This window comes from Diabrotica undecimpunctata, chromosome 4 (genome assembly GCF_040954645.1).
Source record: "Diabrotica undecimpunctata isolate CICGRU chromosome 4, icDiaUnde3, whole genome shotgun sequence".
Classification (NCBI taxonomy): Eukaryota; Metazoa; Arthropoda; class Insecta; order Coleoptera; family Chrysomelidae; genus Diabrotica; species Diabrotica undecimpunctata.
Window position 1 is genome coordinate 45,965,500 of NC_092806.1, and position 15,899 is coordinate 45,981,398.

Genomic DNA, 15,899 nt, shown 5'->3' on the forward strand with positions numbered 1-15,899 from the left:
TCCTTTTTTTGTACAAAACCAATCTATTAAACTTGCGAAATATATAATTTGTTTAGAGATAAAAATTAGAAATCAAATAAGAATGACCCAAGGATGCTGTCCTCTAGTGTTCACCCCATTATTTGTTACTTATAAAATATATTTTTTAGATTCGTATAAAAAAATATAAATTAATCAATAAGATTGGTTTTATAAAGTTCATTAAGTGTTTCCTTTAAATCCGTGATTTTATATTCCAAAATTAAATATATTTAAAAATATATTAGTTTACCGCTGACGTTTATAATTTATTTTTGGTTTTATAAAAAAAATGATCAAGAAATTTATGTATTACTAGAAAACCCAGTTGTACAAAATACCACAGATTATTCTGTAAAAATACTTTAAATGTTATTAAATGATCTGTAAATTTCATGGTTGTAGACGCTAAAACACACACTGGAAAATTGACACTGACAGTCGGCATATGTCAACACATTGGGAAGTAGACGTTTCTAATGTGTGATAATAAATTATTTTTAAAATATTGGAACTTTGAGAAAAAATTATAAAATGTTGAAGAAGTCAATTTCTTCGTTAATTTTTATTATTTTGTTCATGGCCACAGTAAATGCTTTTCCAAATGAAGGCAAATGGAACGAGAATTTAACAGCGGTAAGTAAAAATATTTTATGTGTTTTTGCCACATTATCATTTTTATTTGTTTTAGGGGGCTAGTAGTTTATATCTATCAAAAAGTTTATATAAAGGAGCTGAAATAACAGTAGGAAGTAAGTTTTTTGATAAGTAAATGTTCCTTTAAACAAAATTAATTTTCTTTTAGTTAATTGTGATTCAAAATTTCATGATTCCAAAATTGACATAAGCCTAGCGATTATACAGTCTGCTTGTTGGGATATACGAGATGCTCTTTCAGAAATTAGACAGGTTTGTACACAACTGAACACTGAATGTTATAACATTATAAGAATGTAAAAGCAATAAATATTCTTATCTAGACTTTTATAGTAATACTGATAATTATTCAATACAAACATAGGTAGTCCCTAGGTTGATTATAGTGTTTAATATTAATAGCAACTTGGCCATAATTATTTACATATTGAACCTTTAACTTATCCAAAATTTTCTTCAGTTATCTGCTATGCAAATATTACTAATAAATTTGTTATAAGCAAGTTTTAAAGCATGAGGCAAGCATTGACAACTACTTTGTCTGGCTCCTGTCAATGATCTTTTTATGTTTTAATTTCTGAATCCTAGGTGTATAATTTGTGATTGATCAATTGATTATTAACTGGTCCTAGTTCACTTCATGAACTTTTTATGCCATTTTTTTTAAATGAACTTTTAGTTTTCTTGTTTTTTTTTTGTTATCATATTTCCCAATAGTTTGGTTGTTATTTTAAAATTTTAGTTTCTGAAAAACTTATGATTCAGTGAAAGGCTGATGAACGTCAGTGGACAGTTTACTATATTTGTTAATTATATACTTGGTTGACTGATCCCAGTCTCAAATGTCTAGTAAATTTAGTAGTTATTTTTTGCTATGTTGGGTAAATTTTTACTAGCAGTGTTTGGAAATTACTACACAAGCATACATGCTTATAAGTAATATTTAGACAAAAAAATATTCACATGCAGTTTATTAACAACCTCCATCAATTAAATAAAGTTCTGTAGAGCAGCGGTCTGCAACCCTGGGCTCGCGAAAGATCTTTATGGGGTCGTCAAAAAAGTCAACAAGGTCCTGTACTTATCGAATTTTATTAAGGTTTATGCGTAAAATATAACCTCTCTTTACTTACACAATTACACAATGTCCTTAAAACGGAGAGAATCGAAAATAATTATGACTTACCACTGTACGTCCTGTCCAGTCCCGCCCGTCACAACCTGCCCGCTCCCGGGCCCGCGCCAACACCGCGGATCACTCTTTCTTCGTTCAGTTTAGCCACTCCGGCGAGCCGGCAGCCAGTCTGTCTGTTCAGTCAGTTCTATTCGTATGTGCGTACGCATCGCAGCTTTGTCAATTGCAAATACAAGCCTCTATATTTATAGGTACTAAATTGATTTCTAGAAAGCTTTTTTAGAAGATTAATGTTCTCGTGGATAACCATGCACATGGTAAGTAACTGTGTATTCATACTTAGATGGTAAAAATGGTATATCCGTTAAGTAAATAAATAAATAAAAGAAAATAAAGTGAGGCATCATCGCGGCGCGGCCATGTTGGACGCGTGGGTTGAATATCAAAACCATAATTTAATACGTATTTATTATTGCAGTTAACAATGGATAAGTGGCTAATAAAACGCACATCTAAAGATGCAGGTGGCGGAAGTCCTGCCATCATCACAACACAAAAGAATTAAACATATAGTTCTTGACAACAATGTCGCCTCAGATTCTACAATGACAACTACTGTTACGAGTAATATGAGTCGTGAAAACAATGCCGCCACTTCAAGTACTAATAGTGTTATTACTATCGATGAAAGCAGAGCAACATCTAGTTCCACTACTATAAGTATTAGTCATAACAGCGATGATTGTAGAGCCATTTCACGTTCAACAGCCACATCTATTGTACACATCGATACTGAGAGTGACGCTTCAACTTCAACTAAACAATCAACAGCTACATCGGAGAGAACTGGGAAGCGTCAACGCATTTTTAAAGAATCATACACCCAGTTTGGTTTTAAATGTACAGTGTTTAATTTTGAACAACGTCCATAGTGAGTTGTTTGTTTGGAGGTTTTTGGCAAACGAGAGCATGAAGCCGGAACCTAGAAACTAATGATTCACAGTTAAAGTATAAGATGAATTTTATTTTAAACGACATACCAACAAACTAACGTCAAAGCAGGTTAATTTTCAAAATACGCAACAGTTAACCAAAAAGCATTACAAGCATCTTTCGAGGTTGCCTTTTTGATTGCCAAAACTAATAAATCCCACAACATTGGCGAGACGCTCATTTTACCAGCTGCAATGAAAATGGTTTCGATCATGCAAGGAGAAAAGTATGCCAATGTACTGAAAAAAATTCCACTATCAAGTGACACTGTTCATCGTCGTATCAATCTACTTGCTGATAATATCAAAATACAACTTATAGACCGCGTGAAAGGGAGTCCCTATTATGCTATTCAGCTGGATGAAAGCACTGATGTAGCTAATGTAGCTCAACTTCTGATATTTATCCGATACCGATATGAAAACGACATATGCGAAGATTTGTTATTTTGTCAAGGATTAGAAGGAAGAACAACCGTTGAAGCAATTTTTAATGCAGTTAATACCTTTTTTGAAATCCATGATATAAAGTGAGAATATTGTGTATCTGTGTGTACAGACGGCGCAACTGCATTGACCGGCTGCCGAATAGGATTTAAAGCAAAAGTAACTGAGATTGCACCTCACGTAGGCTTTATTCACTGTATGATTCACCGTGAAGCTCTCACAGCAAAACAATTGCAACCAGATGTAAATAAAGTGTTGAAACAAGTCGTAACAATAATAAATTTTATTAAAGCTCACGCATTGAACAATCGCCTTTTCAAAATAATGTGTCGCGAATTGGGATCAAAATACGAAAATCTACTGTTACATACGGAGGTCAGGTGGTTAACGCGTGGAAAAATACTCCAACGTGTATTTGATCTCAAAGATGAAATCAGAATATTTCTACTTGAACGGGAACCAAAGCTAGCGGAATATTTCTTGAATGGAAATTAGCTGGCAACAGTTGGCTATCTTTCGGACATTTTTGAAAAACTTAATGATTTAAATCAATCGTTGCAAGGGAAGAGTACAAATGTATTGATTTTGGCTAACAAAATAAAAGCTTTTTGTAGGAAAATAAGTTTGTGGATAGACGAAATCAGTGCTGAAAACTACGAGATGTTTGAATGAAATTTTCTGAAGAAAACAATATAAAACTCGAAGAAAAAATTAAAACCAAAATCATCATGCATCTTACAAGCCTTAAGCAAGACTTCATAATACGATTCCCAGATACGTCACACGGCGACCAATGGATAATTAATCCATTCACTTGTGATCTTAACACTGTGAAGATGAACTTAAAAGAAAAGGAGCAGCTGATCGATTTATTGTATGATGAAAGCCTTCGATATATTTTCAAAACCACGGATCTATCCAAGTTCTGGATAATGATGGAAAAGGAATATCCACTGTTATACAAAACATCTCTGCTGAAATTGCTGCCATTCGCATCTACATACATACCTGTGCGAGACAGCTTTCTCCACATTGACTGCTATAAAAACAAAATATCGCTCCAGACTTAACATAGAACCTGATTTGAGGGTATCTCTTTCTGATAATATATCACCAAGAATTAATATACTGACTGCAAGTGTGCAAGCACAATGTTCACATTAGTTTGTAAACTTACGTATATGTACCTATTTTTTAAAAAAATAAAATGTAAAAATAATTGCTTGTCTCATTTAATGCCATCATAAATAATATTATGTTAAATGCATAGTTTACTCTAATATTACTATCCAAAATAAATAATCTTCAACATAATTTCCGAAATAAAAACAGCTAAGTACAACATGGAGGATAATTGAAGTTTACCTTAATTTCGTCGTGAACCCACCTTTGCACTTGTTAATTTACTGATTTTTCTGGGGTCGCTCATAACCATTTTTTTAATTTTGGGGTCGCAATATCAAAAAGGTTGCGGACCGCTGCTGTAGAGGATTTAGACAGGGATGTGTTTTATCTCCACTTTTGTTTAACTTATATTCTGAAGAAATTTTCCAAAGCGCACTCAATAATATCAAAGCCGGAGTTACCGTTAACAAGAATGGGCAATCGGTGGCTGCCAGTAGCATTAGCACAAGCTAAGGCAGTGATACGATCCTTCTTATTTTAGGTCCAGGTGCTGCTAATTCACGCCGTGACGCAAGAATTTTTCTTGGCAAAGCTTTCCAATTGAGCCCAGTTTCGTCTGCATTGCAAACGTTTTCGAGTGCGTAATTTTCTTCCTTCAGTAATTCACTTAGGCTTATTTTGAATCAGCAAATAGTTTTTCTCCTTGCATTTGAGGCTCACGAATGCCATGTCTCGACTTAAATCGTTTTAACCAGCATGTGCTTGCTTGAAAATTTGACGAACCTCCGAGTTTTTCATTAAATTGAACTGCTATTTCACACAGAATCGGACCAGAAATAGGTTCTCCCTGGGATCTTTGTTGAGTAAACCACTTATATACAGCATCATTTAAATCCGTGTTTGAGACAAATTTCATAGTTTTACGACTTGTGGATCCATTAGAAGAATCAAGCTGGGATATAAAGTTACTTATGCTCGTCTTTTTTATATCCGTAATGGTAGATTTACCAACTTTGTACTCATTGGATAACTTGGTTACAGATTCACCTTCCTCTAACAGTTTATTAATATCGTATATATCTTCCATAGAAAGGACAACACGCTTACGTTTAAGCATTTTCTATCAAGAAGTTTTTTCTTTTGACGTGACAAAATTTCGTTTATTGCTTATTGGCTACTCAGAAGTGACTAATACATATTACGAATATTTACAACCGACAATAATTTCAAGAATGTGACGCATACACTATTTTGACCAATATTAAATGACCCTCTTATCTATGTTAAATGCCGAGTGACAATGCTAGGAATAGCCTTTCACTCAGACATGCATCTACAGTTTACCCTTAAAAACACTATTTTTTCACTGTTTATGTAGAGAAAATACGTTTAAATGAACGTAAAAGATTTCATTTCAATTCGAATTCCACCATTGTTCTACCCGTGTTTCGAGTTATTCAACTCCTCATCAGGAACACTTGTGGAGGCAAATGTTGGGTCGATTGGGCATGGGTAAATTTCTCGGAAAAAGCCGTATCTTTTTATGTTCACCGCTGTCATGCCTACTGACGTCACAAGTTCGCAGATGACAACTGCCAACTGTCAGTTGTCGTTTCAACTGTCAATTCTTCTTTTTCTTCCGTCAACTGTCATTTCTTCTTCTTTTTGTCACAAGTGTTCCTGGTGAGGAGTTGAATAACTCGAAACATGTATGGAACAATGGTGGAATTCGTATTGAAATGCTATCATTTACTTTCATATATATATATATATATATATATATATATATATATATATATATATATATATATATATATATATATATATATATATAAAACTTTTTTGTTTGGGAAAACCTATATAAGTTCAATGTGTTTTTTTATTTTTTAGGAAATATCTTCGCCGAATCCTGAATTTAGGAATTCTTCGAAAATATATCATACTAGTGAAAAATACGACTGCAATGACAACATTTTCCTTAGAGAAAATCCAGCTACGCCATCAGTATCAGAAAAACACAGTGACAAACAACCAATTCATACAGTAACTCATGATGGTGTCTATGTACTAGCTTTAAAAGTTTCTAGTTCAAACATGTCCGAATATAGTGTTGGAGTTCATATTGAAATGAAAAACGATTATGGGTATCTTTCAGCTGCTGAGTGGCCATTATTACCTTTTTATGGTTTTATGTGTGTTTATTATGTAATATTGGGCTTAATATGGCTTACTCTATCGTTTTCGCAATGGAGAGATCTTTTAAGAGTTCAGTTCTGGATTGGAGGCGTAATATTATTGGGAATGTTGGAAAAGGCAACTTTTTATGCAGAATACCAAAACATTAATAACTCAGGAATCAGAGCTGAAGGAACAATGATATTTGCGGAATGGATATCTTGTGCTAAAAGAACTTTAGCTCGTATTCTTGTAGTGATAGTTAGTTTAGGTTTTGGTATTGTTAAACCTAGATTAGGAGCTACATTACATAGAGTCGTAGGGGTTGGCCTTCTTTACTTCTTTTTAGCTGCCTCTGAAGCATATTTAAGAATAACTAAAGAAAAAAGTAATCCTAGCAAAGATATTTTAGTAGCATCTGTACCACTTGCCGTGTTGGATTCTGCCATCTGCTGGTGGATATTTTCAGCATTAGTTAACACTACCAGAACTTTGAGATTAAGACGAAATGAAACTAAACTAAGCCTTTACCGCCACTTTACCAACACTTTGATTTTTTCTGTATTGGCTTCAGTGTTCTTCATGTTATATTGTATCAAAGTCCATCATTTTGTCGATTGCTTGGTTGTGTGGAAAGATATTTGGGTAGAGGAAGCATATTGGCACATCCTCTTTTCGTTGTTATTATTAGTCATAATGATCTTATGGAGGCCAACAAATAATAATCAAAGATATGCTTTTGTTCCTCTTTTGGATACTGGTGATGATGCCGATGAGGAAGAACAGCTTGTAAACGATGCTTATGGGGTAAAAGTCCGAGTCCACCACCCTAAAAATAATTCTTCTCAAAGAACTTCAATAGATGATGATCTCAAGTGGTTGGAAGAAAATGTCAAAAGTGATCCTGCACTTCCTATTTTAGATTCAGATGAAGAACTTGTTAATACTAGGTTTGAAGTGTCGAAAATGCAGTAAATATGTTGCCATCATCGTACTTATTTATATTTTAAATATTCCTTAACGCATTGTGCAAGTGAAAGTGAAAAGACTGAAGTTTGTTTTACTTAAAACGACTTTAAAGATGTAAGTGAGAACAGGAACGTGTAAATAGAAATGTGTTTTATGTGAAGAAAGTAAATAATTGGTTATATCTCCAGTCAGTATTTTAGATTCTACTAGGTTAAGTATTTAAATCTAATTTTTTATCACATACTTTACCCCAATTATACATAACTTCAGAATTTCTCTGTTCTGAAGAACAAATATGTCTTTATAGATCTACACCATTGTATCAGACATGTATATATGATTCATAAAAATACGTTATTTCCAACTCAACTCTTCATAAAATTTGTTGTGTGCCAAAATAACAGTTCAGATAAAATCTACATCATTTGGCAACTTATATATAGTTAATACTTACTATTAGTCTTGCTAATACCTTTCGCAACTTTCAGGGACGTGGATAAAAGTAACATTAGTTTGCGATATTAAAAAAATATTCTGGTGCTTTGACGCCTCATGATAGATTCGGGGATTTGATATCAAATGAGGACAATTGCCAGGTAGGAAGATCACAAGTTAGATGGTTCACAATAGAGAGGCGCGATATTACGTATCTAAACGGCATCAATCCCCTGTCATTGCTGACTAAAAGTCTGTGCTCCTGCCATAGTTTGAGATGTTTCTATCCACTTGAAATCTCATCAGATAGTGGCATGCTGAAGACAAGTCCGAAGACAGAAAAACGTGGCCCTTAGTCATATTTCTAATACGAAGTAGACGCGAATACACATGCGCCATCAACTGTGGACATCAGAAAAAAGGAAATAAATGTATGTCTCTAAATCTAATAAATCTTTTTTTTTTCTGTGTACTAGATACTTTTAAGCTACCAATATTTCTAATAGTAAAAAAATAACGCACAAATATATACTTGCTATGTATATTAAACAAGAAACGGCTGATGCACTGATCATCGAGAAATTATCAAAAAACTCTTACCGAGAAAATTAAGTTCGAGAGTTTGATATTTTGAGAACTACACTTGCGATCAAAAAAATCGACTCAAAAGTAAAATAAGTTGTATTTTTTGAGTACGCTGTTTGGCAAGTGTCTATCTACATATATGTAAAATTAGAAGTAAAAGATTGTGAACAGAAGTAATTTTTATTACAATGACACCAATATTTATAAAGTTACTTAATATTGTATGTGAGAAAACATATGAAAGTCATTACTTAATGAATATAAAAGTAAATTAACATAAAACATTTCCAAAACATAAAACAAGTATTTCCTCCTCTCCCTCCGTTTGAGCTCATCCCAAAGATGCTCGATAAGATTTATATCCAGACGTAATGGAGGCCAGTCAGTTGTTCTTAGATTGGTATTGGCCAGATAATCTTCCGTAATTATCGCTGTATAACATCGAGCTTTATCATGAAGCCATCGCCTATGTAGCTATCGGTCACCTGGTATCGACAGTAAGCCCTTGAGACTGCAGACTGCGTCATAAGTAGGTGAAGGGCGACGGTCTTCTGACTATAGCCCTCTTGTAATAATGCAATTACTTGGGCCGACTTCACTGGTGAAGTATCCATTTGTAAAATACTCACTTACTGCACTTCGAAGTGTACACACACGTCAACGTTTGAAAAGCGACTGAGACGACCACCGGCAAATTCATAGACGTCTACATTGCGTAGAATATGCCCGTTACAATATTTGCTACATTCCCTATGCCACACAGAAGGAGGCAAATTTTACCATACGTTGCCAATTTCCATAAAACAATTATTTTTGGAAGTTATATAATAGACAATATTTTTTTGCATTAGTTTTTTTAATTTAAAGTAGCACAGCATAAAATTACTAAACATAAACTGCAATTCATCGAGCGAGTCGATTTTTTTTGCTCGCTAGTCTACAGAGGATTAAAACGCAAATACTAGAATAATGTAAGACAGGTAAAAGTAGATGATTCTACAGATTTTATAGAAACCCCCACTACGATTAGGATATACATTAGATAGTTTAAAATAAAAGGATGCAAATAAAAGGTATGGTTGTAACTCGAAAAAAAAAATAATTTCAGCGAAGTCAATTAAAAAAACAAATAGTAAACTTTTGAAAGCCGCAGAAAATATAGAGCTTTCAAAATAAACTAGTAAAAATATACATATATAGAACGGGTTATCAGAAGTAAAAATGAAGCATTGCATAAAGATTGCCTCAAAAGAACTGTGAAATTTCCCAAAGGATTATGATTTGGGGATGCGTGTCATCAGCTCGTGTAGGAAGATACAAGGTGGTAGAAGGCACAATAAACGCAGCAATTAAAGTTTCAAGAAATTTTGAAAAATAGTCTTGTACCAAGTGCTCCACGATCTCTACCCGGACTCGAATTTTATATTTCAGCAGAACAGTGTTGCATGCTTTCCAGCTTAGACAACTAAAAAAAAAAGTTTGGAGACTATACCTTAATTATATTGAGACATTGTGGCATAAGATGAAACAGAAATTGCGTAATGATCCTCAGAGAACCGTCGACGATTTGAAGAGTAAATTAGGTAAATTATGGGATAGTTTCGACTATGAGTTGAGTAAATCATTAGTACGAACAATGCCAGACAAAATTGCAGCGGTTGTAAAGGCGCGTGACGATGTAATCTCATATTAAAGTAGTAATTTCTGCAACATTTTCGTTTATTCTGCCGCCAATGCTGCAATCCAAAGTTTATAGAGACCGAACCATTTCAATATTTTGTTATTAATGATAGAGTTTAATGTATTATTAATATCGTTCTTTGGTTTAATAAGCAGTTGTGAAGATGATCGTTTTCAACAAATTTTCGTTTGTCCGAACATTTAGTTGTTAGGGCTCGTATTGTAGGAATCCAAATTTGAAACAGACTGAACATGTAGAAACAGGTAAGCTTTCTACGAAGAAACCCATATATGAAAAATGACGAAGGGATATTCGGATTTTGGAAGAAATCGATAAAATTATTTTACAGAACTGGTAAATAAAAACCATGTTTTATATACCAGTTATTGAGTAGTAATGGAAAAAACCATGAAATTGTGGATGATCACATATATGACAAAATAAAAGAAAACCCACAGCTACATACGCCAGCGAAATACAAATCTCTGGTAACCTGGATCACAGAAAATAATGATCAAATAAGAACCAGGATAGAAATAGCAAAAACACGTTTGTAAAATAAACACAATAAAAATAAGAAAGTTGTAATATCTGGGACATGTAATGAGGGGAGAGCGATATGAAATTCTCAGAAATAATACAGGGAAATATAAGGCGAGGAGGATGTATTAAAGGAGAATCTCACTGTTAAAAAATTGAAGAGACTGGTTTAAATGTAGTTACTAGCAGTGGTAGATAGAATAAAGATAGTGGTGATCCAACCTCAGATTAGGAGACGATACTTGAAGAAGAAAAAGTTATAGAAAGATGGTAGAGAAAAATATAAAGTGTGGAACTAGTAGGTCAGTGGGGAAGAAATAATAAGGAAATAGAACAGTTATGTAAGGAGCCAAAAATAACGACTATAATAAAAGCGCAGAAAACACGATAATTATCACATCGAAAGAATGGGAAAATAAATATGTCGAAAATGGTACCCTCAATAAAGCCATTACAAAAGAGAAGGAAAAGTATACCAAAAAAGAGGTAGGAGAGCAGCGTATGGGAAGATTGACAAAGAAGTAACATTGAAAACTGGAATAAAAAAAGTAAATGGAATTAAAATAATTAAAACAAAAGTATTTTTAGCCGTATACCTTCAAGGCCTGTTGATCTTTATAAATAATAAATTATCATCAATTTACAGGTTTAAATATCAAACAATTAATATTAAATACATTACCTGTTGCTTCAGCGGTTTTATTTTTTACTATTAACAGCGTATTTCATTTCTCGTATTTTTAAAATAATTATACACGTTTAATATTATTTATCGACCCTATTCTTTAATAACACTACGTTTGTCTCAGTCCTTTTTCGATAAAATTCCTTGAAAATAATATTCAAATATTTTAAGCACAACACAAATCGTTCGCAATTGCAATGCTACTGAATATTGAAATTATTTATTGCTAAGGCTTGGCTTCCGCAGTAAGTTCAAATTTTGGTTTCTGTGCTAGTATAGTCAGCTTTTGAATCCTACTCTCATAGAGGTCAGCCTTTTTTTTAAATGTCCACTTAGTATATTGTCCTCGTGGCAGCAACCAGTTAGATACTATATCTCAAATGTAGAAACGTGTTAATTCTTGGGAGCTAGATCGAGACTGTACTTAAGGTGGCTTAATTATTCCAAACCAAATAATCAGATGATATCTTCAATTTGAAGTGATTGAATCCGATTAAGTTACGGGCATATGTTCCCTTTTACTGTTTCGTTGATGTTTTTATTAAATCTTTATTTATGAGTGTAGGTCGTTAATTGGAGGCATTTTAACTTCCCACACTGAAACGTAAATATGGTCTAATGTTTCCGTAGTGCCGATTTGCGTTATTCCGGCAAATTTATGGACACGAAAAATTCTGATACGAGTCCGAATTTTAAATACATGGCTCGTAATTCCAAGTAATATAAATTTTATGTTCTGTTATCGTACCTTGCGTAAGATTTTTTTTGCTTCATTGTTCTCTCTAAAACCTGGACACTGTAATTATTTTAAGTAAAAATGTCTCAAATTTAAAAAATTTAGATATATCAAAGTTTTATATATTTGATTTAATACGCTTTGAATATTTTTGAGTTTCCAAAACTCAACAGCCACTTGGATGTGAACTTTATACTTAGTTGAATTTACCTCAAACGAGAATGTAAAATATTTATAAATATGTGTAAAATAAATAGCTTTATTACAATCTGTTTATTATTTAGCAATACCAATCCTAAATCTATAACAGTTTTGGTGGACGTGTTCAATTGTATACAGAGTTGGGTTAAAATATGGAACCAAGTATCTTGGAAACAAAAAAGACGATATTTAGGAAACTTTGCATGCAAGAACAATGACACATAACTCATCGAATGCCACATTTTTTGCTACTACTCCGCTTCCGGTTTTAATTGAAATTCCCTCAACTTAATTTAGATATACCAAGTTTGGTAGAACAAATTTGTTAAAACAAATCACTTTACAATTGAAAAATAGGTACATTTATTTCCCAAGAACAGTGAGAATAATAATTTAAAAAAGTCACTTCAAATGTTCAAATGGCTGTCCCATTTAAATCAAATATGTTGAGAGTAGTTGAAATAATCAAATTATTCCGGCACTTAAACAGAATAGCCAGTTATCACAAAATTTTTGGCTTCGACAAGGTGGAATGAATGGGTTGGACGTAGGGCATCCATAGAGTGGCCTCCTCTTTCTCCGGGCCTTAATCCATTAGATTCTTTTCTTTGGGGTTACCTAAAATCACGGTTTTGCATTAGGCGATCAACATGTTTGCAGGATTTGAAACAAAGAATTTTATTGATGAATGTGAACTAATATGTGGATGAGTATTGGAAAGAGTGACTTACGAATTTAATAATAATTGACTTGCACATTGTGGAGGTGCACACAGGAGGTGAAGGCGAACATTTTGAATATTTAAAGTGATTTTTAAAATTACTCATTGTTTAACTATAAAGTGATTCATTTCTCGTTTTAAGAAAATTTTTTTTATCAAAATTGGTATGTATCAATTAGGAATATGAAGTTGTTTTAAAATCTGCAAAAATATACAGCCCCATTTAAATTAAATAAGTTGATGATATTTCCGGTGAAACCAGAAGTAGTGTAGTAACAAAATAGGTGGAGCCAGATGCGTTATTGTATTTAAGTTTAAAGTTTCATGAATAGTGTCTTTTTTGTTTCAAATATATTTAATTGATTCTATACTTTATCCCAACCCTATAACTGGAATAATTCCAAAAGACTTTATTCATCTCCACCTTTGTCACGATTCCAAAGAAGTCCCGTCATACCAACTGTGATGATTAGAATTTATAACAAATGTGAAAGTGAAACATCATCAACATCAAAGTTTGCCTTTAATATACCGGCACAGATATCAACCAAGATACTTGTCTGTTCCATTGACTACACTTAGACATTTGTTAATGTTAAGTACGAGAATTCTAAAGATAATTCATAAGAGAATCTACAAGCTATGTGAAAGTCAAATTTCCCCCAACCAGTTCGAGTTCACAAATGCTGTTGGTACTAGAGAGGCTTTGTTCTCAGAACAAGTTTTATTCCAGAGATGCAGAGACGTCAACTGCGACGTATATGCATATCTGGTTGATTACGAGAAAGCGTTTGGTCGAGTGCTGCACGCCAATATGATGAAAATACTAAAAGAAGCAGGAATTAACAACAAAGATCTCAAAATAATTAGAAATATTTACTGGAATCAGACAGCAAATCTCAGAGTTGAAGGTGAACACACTAACTATGTGAAAATCATGCGTGGAGTGAGGCAAGGCTATATTTTGTCTCCTCTAATCAATCTGTACTCTGAAAGAATATTTATCGAAGCTTTGCACGAAACTGAAAAAGGTATTCTACTAAATGGTTACCGGCTAAACATCAGATATGCAGATGGCACCATAGTATTTGCGGACAACTTAGAAGACCTACAATCTCTTATGAACAAAATCACGTATCGCGGTCAACAATATGGACTCAATATAAACGTCAAGAAAACAAAGCTTATTATCATAAGCAAGAAAAGGATAACAGAAAGTCAACTCAACGTCAACCAATCCCCTGTAGAAAGAGTGACGCAATACAACTACCTCGGCCCCATAATAAATGAAGAATGACCAACAACCAGGAGATTAGAGCACGCATCGAAAAAGCTAGATCTCCACCTTCAATCGGATCGAGGCCTTCTTCAAGAGTCACAACCTCTCTCTTAATACAAAAGTAACAATGCTGCGATGCTACGTCTTCTCTGGCCTTTTTTATGGTGTTGAATCGTGGACCTTGGACGAAGATATGTGCAGAAAACTGAAAGTATTTGAGATGTGGCTATATCGGAGAATGCTTACGATCTCGTGGACTGACCGAGTCACAAATGAGGAGGTCCTCAGAAGAATGAATAAGAACCGAGAGGTACTGACCACCATCAAATCTCGAAAGTTACAATTCTTCGGACATATGCGAAATGAATTCAGATATGCTCTCCTTCAAGCCATCCTGCAAGGAAAAATATTTGGAAAACGAGGTCCAGGAAGAAGAACATCTAGGTTAAAAAACCTCAGGATCTGGTTCAATACAACATCTGTGCAGCTTTTCCGCGCTGCTGCAGAGGAGATAAAGATTGCCATGATACAAGACAATCTTAAAAAAATTAAACATTGATTATCAAGATATTTAAAAAATATCAAGATTACACTGGGGTCAAACGACAAGAATAAAACTCAAAGATTCCCTGTCAGACAAAATAAGTATTCAGAAGAGTGTACGACAGGGGTGTATTCTCTCACCAATGATATTCAAATTATAATCTGAATATATTTTCTGTAAAGCATTGGAACGTGAATCAATGGAATTCTTGTCAACAACATCAGATCGACAAATTATATGCTGACAATACAATGTTTATGCCGCCCACTTTAAATGCTCTAAATCCCACTCCGTCCCCATGGTTTTCTTGGTGATCTCTTGATGATTTTCAGTCGCTTTCACCCCTTCAACAATAAGAAAACCAGTCACAACACATATTTCACTGGATTCTTAATCGAAGATATTTTAACTGAACTGCTCATAATGAAAAGTAAACAAGCAATTGGACTCTGTAAGTCCTTGGTTTTCACATAACGTGACCGTGAGTAGAACCTAAAGTCGATATTTGAACTCTTCGTCTAACTTTGCGTTGATTAAGATACGATTTCACTAATGATAAGTCATATCATATCATATCTGCTATAGGTAGTTGTATTGCGTCACTCTTTCTACAGGGGGTTGGTTGACGTAGAGTTGACCTTCTGTTATCCTTTTCTTGCTTATGATAATAAGCTTTGTCTTCTTGACGTTTATATTGAGTCCATATTGTTGACCGTGATACGTGATTTTGTTCATAAGAGCTTATAGGTCTTCTAAGTTGTCCGCAAATACTATGGTGTCATCTGCATATCTGATGTTTAGCCGGTAACCATTTAGTAGAATACCTTTTTCAGTTTCGTGTAAAGCTTCGATAAATATTCTTTCAGAGTACAGATTGAAGATTAGAGGAGACAAAATATAGCCTGGCCTCACTCCACGCATGATTTTCACATAGTTAGTGTGTTCACCTTCAACTCTGAGATTTGCTGTCTGAT

At 33.8% G+C, this 15,899-nt stretch overlaps 1 protein-coding gene across 1 annotated transcript; it reads left to right on the top strand.

The window, feature by feature from the left end:
- Nucleotides 1-459: 459 nt before the first annotated feature.
- LOC140439472 (transmembrane protein 87A) lies at nucleotides 460-12,448 on the top strand. Its single transcript, XM_072529398.1, has 4 exons — nucleotides 460-654; nucleotides 710-770; nucleotides 824-927; nucleotides 6,265-12,448. Exons 1-4 carry the CDS (start codon nucleotides 553-555, stop codon nucleotides 7,522-7,524), a joined length of 1,527 nt encoding a protein of 508 aa, XP_072385499.1. The 5' UTR covers nucleotides 460-552; the 3' UTR covers nucleotides 7,525-12,448.
- The last annotated feature ends 3,451 nt before the right edge of the window (nucleotides 12,449-15,899 follow it).